This window comes from Schistocerca nitens, chromosome 9, assembly GCF_023898315.1.
Source record: "Schistocerca nitens isolate TAMUIC-IGC-003100 chromosome 9, iqSchNite1.1, whole genome shotgun sequence".
Lineage (NCBI taxonomy): Eukaryota > Metazoa > Arthropoda > Insecta > Orthoptera > Acrididae > Schistocerca > Schistocerca nitens.
The window spans coordinates 194792916-194808681 of NC_064622.1; the positions used below are offsets into that span (position 1 = coordinate 194792916).

The 15766-nt window shown below is 39.3% G+C and overlaps 1 protein-coding gene across 1 annotated transcript in view; it reads right to left on the minus strand.

Annotated features, from left to right (window-relative positions):
- Nucleotides 1-15766, minus strand: part of LOC126203612 (lysosome membrane protein 2-like) — a 438898-nt gene that overhangs the window by 44414 nt on the left and 378718 nt on the right. Inside the window, exons 5-6 of the mRNA XM_049937979.1 lie at nt 13013-13210; nt 4888-5136 (exon numbers count right to left, since the gene is read on the minus strand). Of these exons, the coding sequence (XP_049793936.1) occupies nt 4888-5136; nt 13013-13210 (447 nt within the window). The remainder of the gene's footprint in view (nt 1-4887; nt 5137-13012; nt 13211-15766) is intronic.

Here is a 15766-nt window from a genome sequence, read left to right on the forward strand (position 1 = left end):
ATTCTCACATTAAGATAGTTCACTTTTCCATTTAAATGGAATGTTGCCTTGTCACTAAACACTAAGTGTGGAAGGAAACTGGCATCCCCATCTTGCCAAGAATGAAATTCAGAATCCCACACATTGTTTGCCATGTTCACGAAGAGCTTGCAGTAGCTGAATTTTGTACAATTATATGTGCAAATGGCAACACAACACATGCCAAATGGACATCGGGGGCTTGTTGAGCTGTGTAGCAGCACGTTGCATGGATTTCTATGGACTCCTTGTGAAACTATGGTGGATGCTTTCGAAGTCTGTGTCTAGGTACTCATGGACAGCCTGGAGATTTGCCTTTACACAAACATCCTGTTTCTTGGAATTGTTCGTGTCATCGTCTAATGCTCTGTGCTGTAGGAGGATCCACAAGATACCTAGTATGAAAGTCAAGTTGAAAAGTTATTACTGATATGCTCCACACAAAACGTAGAGCATGAAATGCTTTCTGTTGTCCCAACACCATTTTTACTAGAACTGAAATGGACGCACACTGCTGCTACTAGCAGGAACCATGTAAAACTTGAGAGTTTGCTCTTTCCAACCATATGTTGTTCTAGTACATATTTCAAATAACATAATGGTTATGATTTTTTAAAAAATATGATGATTCCTTTTTATGCACCCTGTATAGTCTGTGCTCTGATCTTTCAGAAAGACAGGTTCCTTCTTCATGATAGAAAAAAAAATGTTGGGGGGTTAAGAGACAAGGGGAAAGGAAGATAACTCAGAGCACAGGTTAAAATGAATCCATCTTGTCTGAAAGGCCTGGTTTCTGAGTGACTCGGCACACTTCTCTTACATGTTCAGTACTACTACTTCTCTACTGTGAAAATGTATCTATGGTTTCAAAAGCTAAGAGAGCAGTCTTCTTATCTTTGTGTGTGTGTCCATTGGTACTCCTGGGAGAGATGCCTTCTGAAGCTAAGTTCTAGGCAGACCACATGTATTTTTCTGAATTTAATAAATTTCTGTATGGACATTTTCATTCTGATGTAGTTTAATGTTTGTCTGATCATACAGTTTTTCACCAGTGCAGCTTTTCTATTCCATCTTTGAGTAAAAAGTTAAGTATTTTGTAAGATGTAATAGATGTCCTTATTACCTGTCTCTCCTTATGGTAAAGACTCTCATTTCTTTGCTTACATGTTCTTTTCTTAGTATCTTTCATTTCGTATGTTATCTGTCTACTTAATTTTACACTAATAACTAACAATTTTTTCCACTACTACTATTGTGTCTTCCCAATTGTGATGCTTTGTATGTCTACCACTTTCCTTCAATATTGCCTTAGTTTTGGCTACTGCAAATACATGTTTTGTGCAAACTATGCTGTCCAGCTATTGCACAGTTATTCTAACTCTCCAAGACATCTGATCAAAGGAAGGAAGTCATTTGCATATTTTAGGCTGGGTTGATTTACTAATTTTATTTCTGTTCAATTGGTCTCAGAATTTGGCATAAAATTACAAGAAATTGTTTTTAAAAATCTGGATGGTATGACATTGAACTACGAACTTTCAGAATGAAAATAACAATAAAACCAAATCTAGAAAAGACATACACCATTAGAATTCATGCTGTCTTCTTCTTCTTCTTCTTCTTCTTCTTCCTCCTCCTCCTTCTCCTTCTTCTGACCACATCCTTTGTCTTCACATGCTCAGTGTTTCTTTGTTTGACAGTGTTATTGGTAGAGGGTGGCAGGATGCCCTACCTGTTGCCACTCCTTCCTCCCCAAAATATAATTATGTACCCCATATGCCTGTGTCTAGTGCTATCCCACATGAAAGTGTGTTACTGTTTTCAACATGTCTGAATTGTTTAACAGATGCAAGACATTACTAGCCTGGTATTCACCTAGTCAGCTGTAGGAAACTTCCTGAGAACCATCTCCAGGCTGATATACATGTCAGTCCTCATTGTTAACCCACTGGTGTGCCAGGCAAGACACATCATTAGAATTGTCCATATCTTAATAATGAACAAGGATAGCATAAATAGTTATCTACGGCCTTAGAGGAATTAGCCTGTCATTCATCTGGCACAATGCGAGAAAAATCATCAAAACTCATGTCAAAATGTCTGAATTACATAAACAAGCCTATACAGGATGTAAAACCCTAGCAGAGAATAGTGCATCTGTGACATCATGTAAAAAACTGTTTCTTTTTTATATCCTCTACACAGTCAAAACCATTGTATCTATAGTTTATTTACGTCTTACATTTGTCTTCATATTGGCTGCTGTTAAAACTTTTCAATAAACTTTACTGATATTCAGTTATGATAAGACAATGAAAAGAGTGTAAAGAAGTAATGTACGAACAATGCTGTATAATATCTGATTCATTTTAGTGAATTATAGCCATATAAACCTGTGAGTGTACCTATAGTATTCCTGCGAAAGCAGAAGTTGTTTCCCAGAAGGAACACTTTCAGTCTGGGTTTGTAATCATGCGATTTGTTAATAACCTTTTTCAACTCGTGGAAACCTGTTAAAATATGCAGTGTGTGTAATAACTTCAAGTTGAGTCACAACAGTGTGAACCACAACTCTGCTGAAAAACTTACGGTTGTGGTGATATGGACAGAAAGGTTCCACTGAACATGGGCTCTAAAATGCAAGTCTTAAGAGCTATGAACACTTTTTCAGTCAAAGAGATGTGTTGCACTGTAGCTAAGATGAAAAAGTGCTAAGAGGTCTTAAGATATGGAATTTAGAGCCCATATTTTATGGACAGTTTTTTCTTGTTTTGATCCACATTGCCTCCTGTGAAAGGGTGTCAGTGGAGTTGTGGTTCATCCTGTATATTTCTGAGTACTCCATACTTTCTGAACAGTTATAAATGCTGAGCTTGCAGCTCATTGTGTAGAGGTTTACACAACATTTGTGAATTATTACCACGTACCACCTGAATGGTTCACTGTTGGGCTTGAAGTAAACATTTTGCTGCAAAATATGAGCCCATATTACATTAGGTTTCTACAGCAGGTCATGAATATGTGCATTGCATGAGACCTCAACAGCCACACTTTCCAGGTGCAACAGACCTCATGTCTAGTACATCAGTAACTGAGTCACTATTAAAGTCCTGAGTATCAATATGTTTAAAAAGCTGAATGGACTGTGCTTTACTGGAATGAAGCCAGTCTATTCACTGCAAACTGGAAGTTGCTTCTTTCCATGTTAGTCAATCTGTAATAATTATGAAAGTATCATCCACTAACAAAAGAGCTTTAGAGTCATCTGGTACAGCTGACTGAAGGTTATTCACATGTATTAAGAAAAAACTAACTGTAATATGAAACCATGAGAAACAACCCATGGTGCACAACTCTTGTGTGTTGGTAGCTCATTCGTTGCTAAGAGAGAGATTTTTTCGTATTTATTCCAGTTAAAGATCACAAAATTTTGCATCAGGTTAAGAATTTGGATCTACAAACAGTACGTTAGAGGCATTTTAATGTACAAAGTGGATCAAACTCACAAGTAGGGCACTAACAAATTAATTTACATGTCAACAAGGCTGCAGTGATACCACTCCAGTGAAGTGACATTCATCCCTAACTCTTCTTACAGCCAAATTATACTCATGAATGAAAACTATAAGGTAAGATGTAATAGGTAAAACTGCAGATAATGTGAGGGGTGGTGGTGGTTGTTATTTGCATGTGGTGAGTCATTTTGAGGGACATCATGCTACTGTGACAAGGGATTGCAATCAAGCAGCTTCACGAGAGATATCTTCTTGGACATGAGAACAGAAGTACCAGTGATTGCTGGCCTACTTAGAAGCAGATAAGCTAAGAGAAGCAAACGAAATCTCTTAGGATTCATTCTGTAATCATCTTGAGTACTGTCAGAAGACTTTGTTGTAATTTGTCTGATTATGTATATCTGAGTTATTAATTCAAATTGAACTCTTGATGATAATTTAAAAATGTGATGTATATTTCCTTAACAACAATGGAAGTGCTGTCCAAGTATGAGTCCAAGGAGAGCCTTACAAGATAAGATGGACAAGAAAAAGAAAACATGAAGAACAATCCAATTAATAATGTATTCCAGAATGACAGCCATGCACCAAAACACATTCACATTACTGCCTAAAAACAATTTTTCTATCACATCGAGCTACCATTTGTAAAAGTGGTACAGTCAAAGTAATAAACCAGATACATTTTGTGGCACTTTGAAATTTGCATAAAAATGATGAACCTTGTTTGGATTTTTGGCTTGAAATAATTTTACTGCACCACATTTAGGTATGTTGCCCCAACTGATCAAAAAACTGTTTGTATTCAGGTATATGAATGTGAAATTAATTCATAAACTGATTTATAATCACCCTGCTTTTAAGGTTGATGCACTTTGCACAGCACAGTGCCTTTGTCTCATTAATTTGTAGATCTGAAGATGGTTATCATAGACCAAAATTAGTAACCTAAAGTGAAATCTTGTGATCTAAAACTGAAATAAATACAAAATAACCATTCCTGGATCACTGTGGATTTTTGCTCTGGCTGTGTCACAACTCATTACGTGAGAGAGTTCATGTTCCTTTTGTCGTTCAGTTATTTTGTTAATAAATCCTTACAAGCTGAACATGCTGCCTAGCTGTGGCTTTCCTTTACATCTTTCATAATATAAACTTTTCTATACAGTTACAAATGAAGTGAAGTGACACTGTTGTAGCTTAGTCTTGATGTCATTTAGGACCATTGACAAGCCCTGAACAACCATGTGTGACAACATTTTTGTTGTGGTTTCTACTTTTTTCCATCAGGCACTAGCTTGGAATCAACTGAGCAGTCACCAAGTGTAGTGGAGTACCAAAAGACAAAACTTACCATGAGATCCTTTTCAAACTCAAGGGGCAGCCGACGGCAGAGCTCCTTGTTGAACAGGTAGAGTGGCGCACGCTGCTCAACAAGGTGTGGTGGGAACATGGAACCGTCAGTGCCATCTACACGGGAGCACTCTGTGTCACCCCAAGCACCCAGTCGTGGTTTGCCATCAACAGACACTATTACACCCAGCTGTTTCATGTCACGGGCTCCTGTCTCTGCCTCTATCATTGAACGTCCAATGCCGCTGCGCTGAAGACAAAATGGCAAGTTTCAGTTACATCTGTAATGATAAAGTGAATGATCAAAAGTAGGGAAGCCCAAAAGTGATAATGTTGTCAGAACCATCACCTGCTGCAGGGAACACACAGATAATGCTTGCAATTATAGAACATTGAATAAGGCCAGGAAGGACCATTCTCCAAATACTAATGGTTAAATACTATCACTATGGGACTTAGCAATGTTGGATGAATGGAATACAGAGGGAAACATTCCACGCAGGAAAAATATATCTTCCCTCTTTCCTGATGAAGCAACCGTTGGTTGCGAAAGCTAGAATTTTGTGTGTATGTTTGTGTTTGTTTGTGTGTCTGTCGACCTGCCAGCACTTTCAAAAAAATGGCTCTGAGCACTATGGGACTCAACTGCTGAGGTCATTAGTCCCCTAGAACTTAGAACTAGTTAAACCTAACTAACCTAAGGACATCACAAACATCCATGCCCGAGGCAGGATTCGAACCTGCGACCGTAGTGGTCCTGCGGTTCCAGACTGCAGCGCCTTAAACCGCACGGCCACTTCGGCCGGCCCAGCACTTTCATTTGGTAAGTCATAATATATATATATATATATATAACAGAGGGAAACATTCCACGTGGAAATGAAGTGACACTGTTGTAGCTAGGTTTATATATATATATATATATATATATATATATATATATATATATATATATATATATATATATATATATATATATATATAGACACACACACACACTAACAGGTATATGTAAACAAAGATGATGTGACTTACCAAATGAAAGTGCTGGCAGGTCGACAGACACACAAACAAACACAAACATACACACAGAATGCAAGCTTTCGCAACAAACTGTTGCCTCATCAGGAAAGAGGGAAGGAGAGGGAAAGACGAAAGGATGTAGGTTTTAAGAGAGAGGGTAAGGAGTCATTCCAATCCCGGGAGCGGAAAGACTTACCTTAGGGGGAAAAAAGGACGGGTATACACTCGCACACACACACATATCCATCCACACATATACAGACACGAGCAGACATATTTCTGGCAGAGATGTCAGTCGAGGCAGAAGTGCAGAGGCAAAGATGTTGAATGACAGGTGAGGTATGAGTGGCGGCAACTTGAAATTAGTGGAGATTGAGGCCTGGTGGATAACGGGAAGAGAGGATATATTGAAGAGCAAGTTCCCATCTCCGGAGTTCAGATAGGTTGGTGTTAGTGGGAAGTATCCAGATAGCCCGGACGGTGTAACACTGTGCCAAGATGTGCTGGCCGTGCACCAAGGCATGTTTAGCCACAGGGTGATCCTCATTACCAACAAACACTGTCTGCCTGTGTCCATTCATGCGAATGGACAGTTTGTTGCTGGTCATTCCCACATAGAATGCGTCACAGTGTAGGCAGGTCAGTTGGTAGATCACGTGGGTGCTTTCACACGTGGCTCTGCCTTTGATCGTGTACACCTTCCGGGTTACAGGACTGGAGTAGGTGGTGGTGGGAGGGTGCATGGGACAGGTTTTACACCGGGGGCGGTTACAAGGGTAGGAGCCAGAGGGTAGGGAAGGTGGTTTGGGGATTTCATAGGGATGAACTAACAGGTTACAAAGGTTAGGTGGACGGCAGAAAGACACTCTTGGTGGAGTGGGGAGGATTTCATGAAGGATGGATCTCATTTCAGGGCAGGATTTGAGGAAGTCTTATCCCTGCTGGAGAGCCACATTCTGAATCTGATCCAGTCCCGGAAAATATCCTGTCACAAGTGGGGCACTTTTGTGGTTCTTCTGGGGGAGGTTCTGGGTATGAGAGGATGAGGAAGTGGCTCTGGTTATTTGCTTCTGTACCAGGTCGGGAGGGTAATTGCGGGATGCAAAAGCTGTTGTCAGGTTGTTGGTGTAATGCTTCAGGGATTCCGGACTGGAGCAGATTCATTTGCCACGAAGACCTAGGCTGTAGGGAAGGGACCGTTTGATGTGGAATGGGTGGCAGCTGTCGTAATGGAGGTACTGTTGCTTGTTGGTGGGTTTGATGTGGACGAACGTGTGAAGCTGGCCATTGGACAGGTGGAGGTCAACATCAAGGAAAGTGGCATGGGATTTGGAGTAGGACCAGGTGAATCTGATGGAACCAAAGGAGTTGAGGTTGGAGAGGAAATTCTGGAGTTCTTCTTCACTGTGAGTCCAGATCATGAAGATGTCATCAATAAATCTGTACCAAATTTTGGGTTGGCAGGCCTGGGTAACCAAGAAGGCTTCCTCTAAGCGACCTACGAATAGGTTGGCGTACGAAGGGGCCATCCTGGTACCCATGGCTGTTCCCTTTAATTGTTGGTATGTCTGGTCTTCAAAAGTGAAGTTGTTGTGGGTCAGGATGAAGCTGGCTAAGGTAATGAGGAAAGAGGTTTTAGGTAGGGTGGCAGGTGACCGGCGTGAAAGGAAGTGCTCCATCGCAGCGAGGCCCTGGACGTGCGGGACATTTGTGTATAAGGAAGTGGCATCAATGGTTACAAGGATGGTTTCTGGAGGTAATGGATTGGGTAAGGATTCCAGGCGTTCGAGAAAGTGGTTGGTGTCTTTGATGAAGGATGGGAGACTGCATGTAATGGGTTGAAGGTGTTGATCTACGTAGGCAGAGATACGTTCTGTGGGGGCTTGGTAACCAGCTACAATGGGGCGGCCGGGATGATTGGGTTTGTGAATTTTAGGAAGAAGGTAGAAGGTAGGGGTGCGGGGTGTCGGTGGGGTCAGGAGGTTGATGGAGTCAGGTGAAAGGTTTTGTAGGGGGCCTAAGGTTCTGAGGATTCCTTGTAGCTCCGCCTGGACATCAGGAATGGGATTACCTTGGCAAACTTTGTATGTGGTGTTGTCTGAAAGCTGACGCAGTCCCTCAGCCACATACTCCCGACGATCAAGTACCACGGTCGTGGAACCCTTGTCCGCCGGAAGAATGATGATGGACCGGTCAGCCTTCAGATCACGGATAGCCTGGGCTTCAGCAGTGGTGATGTTGGGAGTAGGATTAAGGTTTTTTAAGAAGGATTGAGAGGCAAGGCTGGAAGTCAGAAATTCCTGGAAGGTTTGGAGAGAGTGATTTTGAGGAAGAGGAGGTGGGTCCCGCTGTGACGGAGGATGGAACTGTTCCAGGCAGGGTTCAATTTGGATAGTGTCTTGGGGAGTTGGATCATTAGGGGTAGGATTAGGATCATTTTTCTTCGTGGCAAAGTGATACTTCCAGCAGAGAGTACGAGTGTAGGACAGTAAATCTTTGACGAGGGCTGTTTGGTTGAATCTGGGAGTGGGGCTGAAGGTGAGGCCTTTGGATAGGACAGAGGTTTCGGATTGGGAGAGAGGTTTAGAGGAAAGGTTAACTACTGAATTAGGGTGTTGTGGTACCAGATTGTGTTGATTGGAATTTTGAGGTTTTGGAGGGAGTGGAGCTGGAAGTGGGAGATTGAGTAGATGGGAGAGACTGGGTTTGTGTGCAATGAGAGGTGGTTGAGGTTTGCTGGAAAGGTTGTGAAGGGTGAGTGAGTTGCCTTTCCGGAGGTGGGAAACCAGGAGATTGGATAGTTTTTTGAGGTGAAGGGTGGCATGCTGTTCTAATTTGCGGTTGGCCTGTAGGAGGATGCTCTGAATAGCCGGTGTGGAAATATGTCTGCTTGTGTCTGTATATGTGTGGATGGATATGTGTGTGTGTGCGAGTGTATACCCGTCCTTTTTTCCCCCTAAGGTAAGTCTTTCCGCTCCCGGGATTGGAATGACTCCTTACCCTCTCCCTTAAAACCCACATCCTTTCGTCTTTCCCTCTCCTTCCCTCTTTCCTGATGAGGCAACAGTTTGTTGCGAAAGCTTGAATTCTGTGTGTATGTTTGTGTTTGTTTGTGTGTCTGTCGACCTGCCAGCACTTTCATTTGGTAAGTCACATCATCTTTGTTTTTAGATATATTTTTCCTACGTGGAATGTGTGTGTGTGTGTGTGTGTGTGTGTGTGTGTGTGTGTGTGTGTGTGTGTGTAAAGGTAACTTCCCTTTAACAAAAATCTGCAAGCCATTTATTTCTGAGGAAATAAAGTAATGCTTAAGAATAACTACAGGAAATCTCAAGTTGACTTTTTAGTTCTAACACTCATCAGTTGGTAGTCTTGCAAATCTCTTTGAAAGATCACTTGAAAGACCATTTTAAAGTCATACAGAAATATGATTCTCTTCCTCAGTTGGAGATATATGAGTGTTAATGGACAAACATTTTACTTGCACTGAAAATTCACATTACCATTCATGTTATTCATTCTTCGCTTCATATGTTATGAAAAAACAAAGCCTTACGGAGGATGCATTACAAAGAATACGCTTATGGCACTATACTATTCTCTTATGACAATTGCACAAAAATCATCTCCTCTATGGTCATGCACAATTTCTGCATGTGATCACCCAAAATATGTGTCTAACACCACTTTAACCTTACTTCAAAGAAGTTGTGTACTACTGGAAGGGTGGATTTAGATGGTTTGGTTATCCCATCAGTGATTAAGATTGCATATATCTGCCATTAAACTTAGTATTACCAAAAAAAGTCAATAAAACAAATTCACTACCTTTTACTGTCATTCTTCCACCCCACAGTACTCACATCAATAGTGCTTACACCAGTACCATACATGTGGCAAGCAACCAGCTGTGGAATAACCTGCCTTATAAATTTAGAAAATTTACATATCTTTCACATTTTTGTAAATAAGGTTACTCTTATTATTTATTGAAACAACACAACTGTAGCTAAGTCTTTGCACCTAACTTGACCCCCATACATCCTCATCTGAACTCCCCCATTAAAGTTCCTAAGACTTAACTATTTTCTGCAAGTTTCCTCTCCTCTTGCTACTTATTTGCTTTATAATTATTACAAAATAAAATCTTCATACATTATTTGTTTGTGTGATATATATGACTATCCTGCAAGATTTAATTACGCTTTCAATAAATTTCAGTATTTTTATTTCATGGATCCCACAGAGAGGGATTGCCGGAATGTGGAAATACATAAAAGGGACACTGAAATGATCTAACATTACGAAATTAAAGTTCTGATGGTAATTGTAAAGAACTGTAACTTGCACACCTATTTTAAGAGGTTTTGTATTGATATTTTTCAATACAATAGGAGGATTTGACCAATGGAAGTTTTTTTTTAATTTTTGTATTTTATTTATTTTTATTTTTATTTTAAATTTTGTCTTCATTGGTAACACATTACCTACAGGACATTTAATATGGTTGTGAAATTTTTTAATACACGAATGCCCATGTACATTTTCTTGATATATTGCCACTGGAACTGACCAGTAAGGTACTGGGAAAGTATATGCTTGTGTCTACAATTGTAATTTATTTATTTTGCCAACTGTCTACGAGTGTTGGTACAAGGGACAATCATAGGCCATCCTATGATCAAAAAGTATGATTACACAGTTAGAACAGTAGTGCAAGTGCAATTTACAAAAAATATTATCCTTAATAACAGTGAACACGTGGTATAAGTGAATCTTAAAATGTATAGATAGCCTCTTATACTCAACAGGCAGTATCAAGCTTGCTTCCCAAGTGGGTGTGTCAGACACTAAAAGAAAAGGTTAATGTTGAGCTTAAGGGAAGAGGATGAGGTAATAACTACAGATTAGCTTGCTTCAATTTCAATTTTAAATCTTAACTAATAACACAGAAATCACAATTAATTTTAAAAAATAATTAGGATCGCCAAAATGTCAAAAAATTTCCATGTTATTAATATTTTTTGCAGAGTACTTGTTCTGCTGAACACTGTTTGGGAAAACCTGAGTTACTGTTACAGTGTGCAGGTTGCTGATACGTACTTAGGAAATTTTCATGAAAAATATTGTTTGTTTATTGTGCTGTCTGTCAGATACAAAGAAACAATTATAGTTTGTGATGATTTTTATGTAAATTTCTTATACTTATCTGGCAGGTAAAGTGAATTGGAGACATTATTGGTCATGTGTGTTCTAGTGTCAGTTATAAATTTCCCCACTCTGGTAGCTTTAGATGATAATACAGTGATTAGTGTTTTCATAAAACAAACAGAACTAAAACACACAAATGCTTACCCTGTGACAAAAAGAATATAAAATCATAATGCACAGTCACACTACATAACTACATTTACAGTCCAAAAAACACTCAGCAAAAACAATGAGTGTGATTAGTGACAAAGAGTATGGCACATTTTTAGGAAAACATGAAAATAATTGACTGAAGTTTGGAACAAACCTATTTGCCAGCTCTAAAAATCAACCATTTTCTTAATAAGTTTGTAACAATTTTTAAAGCAGTTATGGAAAAAAATAATAAAAAATAAAAAATTCAGTACTAGAATAACTGTCAGCAACAATTGCACAGTCTTGCTTCTTACATCATTCTCCAAACTTTTTGAGAGTGTGATGTCACTGCCTTCTTAATAATAGAATATATAATCACAATATTTGGTTTTCAAAAGGGCTGCTAGACAGAAGCTATTTATACCTTTACTGAGTACAAAATAAAATTTTTAAATGATGAACTATCAACCATTGGGATCTTCTGTGACTTATAAAATGCATTTGGTTGTTTAAATCATAATATTCAATTAGAAAAACTAAATGTTATGGCATTTGTGGTTCAACAAATGCCTGGTAATTTTCTATTTAAGCAACTATATGCAAAATGTTGCACTAGGTTGTAGGAGGAAAGAGAAAGAGAGAGAGAGAGAGAGAGAGAGAGAGAGAGAGAGAGAGAGAGAGACTGTATCATTTTCATGGGGAGAAATCACAATGGGCATTCCACAAGGTTCCCTTGTGGGTCAATCTCTTTTCTTGTGCTATGTTAATGATGTACTACTTTATATGAAGCAGGAGGCAAGAGTAGTCCTGTTTGCAGAAGATACAAGTATTACAATCAGTCTGTTCAAAGAAGCATTGACAAGGGAAATAGTAAATGATGTCACTAGTTAATTGGTTTTGCAGGGGTAAACTGACTAAGTTTTGAAAACTGTTTATCCAGTTTTGTACTGTCAAAAATACCCAATATATTATGAAACAATTTACCATCAAGAAATAATGAACAGGTTAGAAGGTTCTGTATTCTTGGCTGTGCACACTGATTGGAACTTAAACTGGGAAAGTACATAGCAGACCTGCTGAATTGTTTCATTTCAAAAACTTTTGTCGTAAGAATAATTATCATCAACTTTGGAAGCATAAAAATCAGTAAGTTACCATATTTTTCATATTTCCATTCACAGACATTCTGCAGGATAATATTTTAGAGTAACTCCACACTTAGGTAAAACATTGATTGCAGAAAAGAAAGAAATTAGAACTATATGTGGAGTTCACAGACATAAATCTTGCACCTGTTTATCCAACAGAGAATATTAACAGCAGCAGCCAGAGTTACATTTAATTTGCTGTCAACAGTCTATTCCAGTGCAAGAGTAAAAGAGTTATTCACCAGTACTCTACCCAAAGGAAAAATGATTTGCACTTTCATACTGAATCAAGCTTATGTCCAGAAAAAGAGAGCAGTACTCCACCATAAGCTCAAGCTAATCTGACAAATAATACGCCAGACAGCAGAAGGTTTTGTGAATGTAGATTAAAGTTGGTTTGCCATAACAAGGAATTCTTGAACAGTAACAACTAGTAAATTAAAACCCTACAAATGGTTTGTGTGTGTGTGTGGGGGGGGGGGGGGGGGGGGGCACGTGCGCACGCGCACGCGCACACGCACGCCTGCATGTGAAATATGGTCTATAGATCATGCAACTAACTAGAGTTAGTTTGAGCCATCTTCCAGTGAAAAGTGCATGAATACTTACAGCCTCCAGGAAGCCAAGGCGCATATCTGAGGGGCTCAGTCCAAACATGGAGAAGATACTGGAGAGTGTCATGAGGGCCTCCTGGTAGCCCCACAAGAACTCTTCCACATCCAAGTGCAGGAATGGAGATTTGGCCATCACTGCCTTCACCCCAAACTGTGTCCAGTAGCTACTTTTCCGCAGCATCGATATGGCACTCTGAAAGAGTAACACCTCTCTATCAGCTGCTAGTTACTGCTGCCATGAAACTGCATGATGTGAACTTTAACTGATACATCTAACAGACTATAATGATTAAACTCTCTGGAAACTAAAAACATTAACAACAGAAAAGACTATCTCAGGAAACAATTTCTGTAAGAAAAACACAGTGTTTATGTGGAAAATTTTAATTTTGCACCCATTATGCTAGTATTCTTACCCTAGGTGGGATTGTAAGAGTTAACACGCCTGGTTCTTTTCTTCCTCATTTTGACACTGAATGGAAAAGACACTGCCTGTAAGGCAAGTGTTACCCAACACAAGAGATAGTTTTTGCTTTAGAAGGGTGGCTCCACACCTTTGTATCAGCCAGTATTTTAATGACCACTGCAATTTCAATTAACTGACAAAAATGTCCTTCTTCCTGTTAGTTTATTAAGGACAAAAAGGCTATCTACATGTACATCTGTACTTTGCAAACCACTGAGAGATGAATGGCAGAAGGTACTTTCCATTCTACCAGTTATTAGGGCTTCTTCCCCTTCCATTCTCATATGGAGCATGGGAGGTGTAGCTGTATAAATGTCTCTGCCTGTGCTGCATTGGCAATTCACTGTTGGCCCACCTGATGTTACGCACTCTGAATTGTATCTAATCTTGTCCTCACATTCCTTCGGAGTGTAACTGAGGTTGCAATATATTCCTGTACTCATCATTTAATGCTGGTTCTTGGAACTTTTTAAGTAGGCTTTCTTGGGTTAGTTTGCATCTATCTTCAAGTATGTACCAGTTCAAGTTTCTTCGGTATCTTTTGTAATATTATTCCTCTGATCAACCAAACCTGTGACCATTTATGCTGCCTTTCCAGTTATTTTATTTGGTAGGGACTCCAGACACTAGAGCACTATTATAAGATGGATAGCATGAAAAGTTTGTAAGCACTCTCCTTTGAGATTGATTGTGTTTCCCAGTATTCTACCAATAAACCAGTCTGCCACCTACGTTAACTTTGATGGAGCCTATGCGAATGTTCCAGGTAATATCCTTATAAAGTGTTACACCAGGTATTTGTATGTGTCTGTGAATTTCAGTTGTGACTAACTGACACTCTAGTCATTGTAATGATAGCAGAAAAACTAGTTAGCCATCTACAGCTTATCTTGACAAACATCTTAAACATTTGGTTGAACTGTTTTAGGAAAACAGTGTACAACATGATACAAGGAGACACAGAATATGTTTATGAGCATCAGTCCATTCTAGGATCCAAGATTTTATGCTTTTTTTGAAGTAAGCTGCAGTAAAACATAAGCAAAATAAAATACTCTCAAAAAGGTTAGTAGTGGATTTCAAAATAAAGTACTCTCAAAAAGGTTAGTAGTGGATTTAGACACATATACCCAGTTGTATATACCACTCCATTTGACAATAACAGTTTTGACTCACTGTAAAATGAACTTCATGAAATACCAAAAGGCTTTTGCAGTCAATCTCATACACAGCTGCATTACTGCCACTCACGGCTGATGGAGAATGGTCAGAATTGGGACTGGGATCTGAAAATCTCCCTCAGCAGTGACTCAGATGTGCTCAATAACACCATGGTCAAGTAACCAGTGAGGAGGGAGAGAGGCTTAAAAATGCCTTTACATTATGGGGTCTTGTTCAAACCAGACATGATAGGATGGTGTATTAATGGATTTCTTTGATCGTACAGAAGGTTCACATTTGAGGAAAAGTCAAAATGAATAAATGAAACTTTTTATTGATAAACAATGCAATCAGTATCATTTCTCTACTCACAGCTTCTGTGCACTCAGTCTCTCAGTAAGCATCCTGATTCAATCCTGGAAGTACCTTTGTGGCTTTATGCAGAAATACTTTTTCACTGCCTTCACAACCTTGTCATCTGCTGAAAACTTTGATTCATGTGGGTGTTCTTCCATCTGAGTCTCTCAGTAAGCATCCTGATTCAATCCTGGAAGTACCTTTGTGGCTTTATGCAGAAATACTTTTTCACTGCCTTCACAACCTTGTCATCTGCTGAAAACTTTGATTCATGTGGGTGTTCTTCCATCTGAGCAAACATATGAAGACCCCCTTCAGTCTAGGCCATAGCTGTAATGTGAGTGCTCCAGCAACTCAGACCCAAGATTTTGAGTACATTGATTGTTTTTCTGGTTAAATGTGTTATCTCAAAACAAAATCATACATTTTGAAAGCATCCTCCTCCTCCTCTCTGTTTTCACTTAGGGTTTCACCACCCAAAGTAGCCATCACCACTCACTTTAAGTCAGTATAATGGATTAATATTGAATCTTTCACAACCCAAAACATCAACCTTACTGCAGAAGCTTGGTTTTTAAAAATTTTTTGTGGTAGGTAAAGAAGATTGTGCCACCCTGCACACTGCTGCTTATGCTGTGAATCACAGTGATTGACCCATGCCTCTTCTCCTCCCTCTTCAAATGGCTTATATGTGATTTCAACATTTCCAAATATTTGTATGTGTCTGTGAGTTGACATGACAACCAACAAGCATAAGCTATGCAG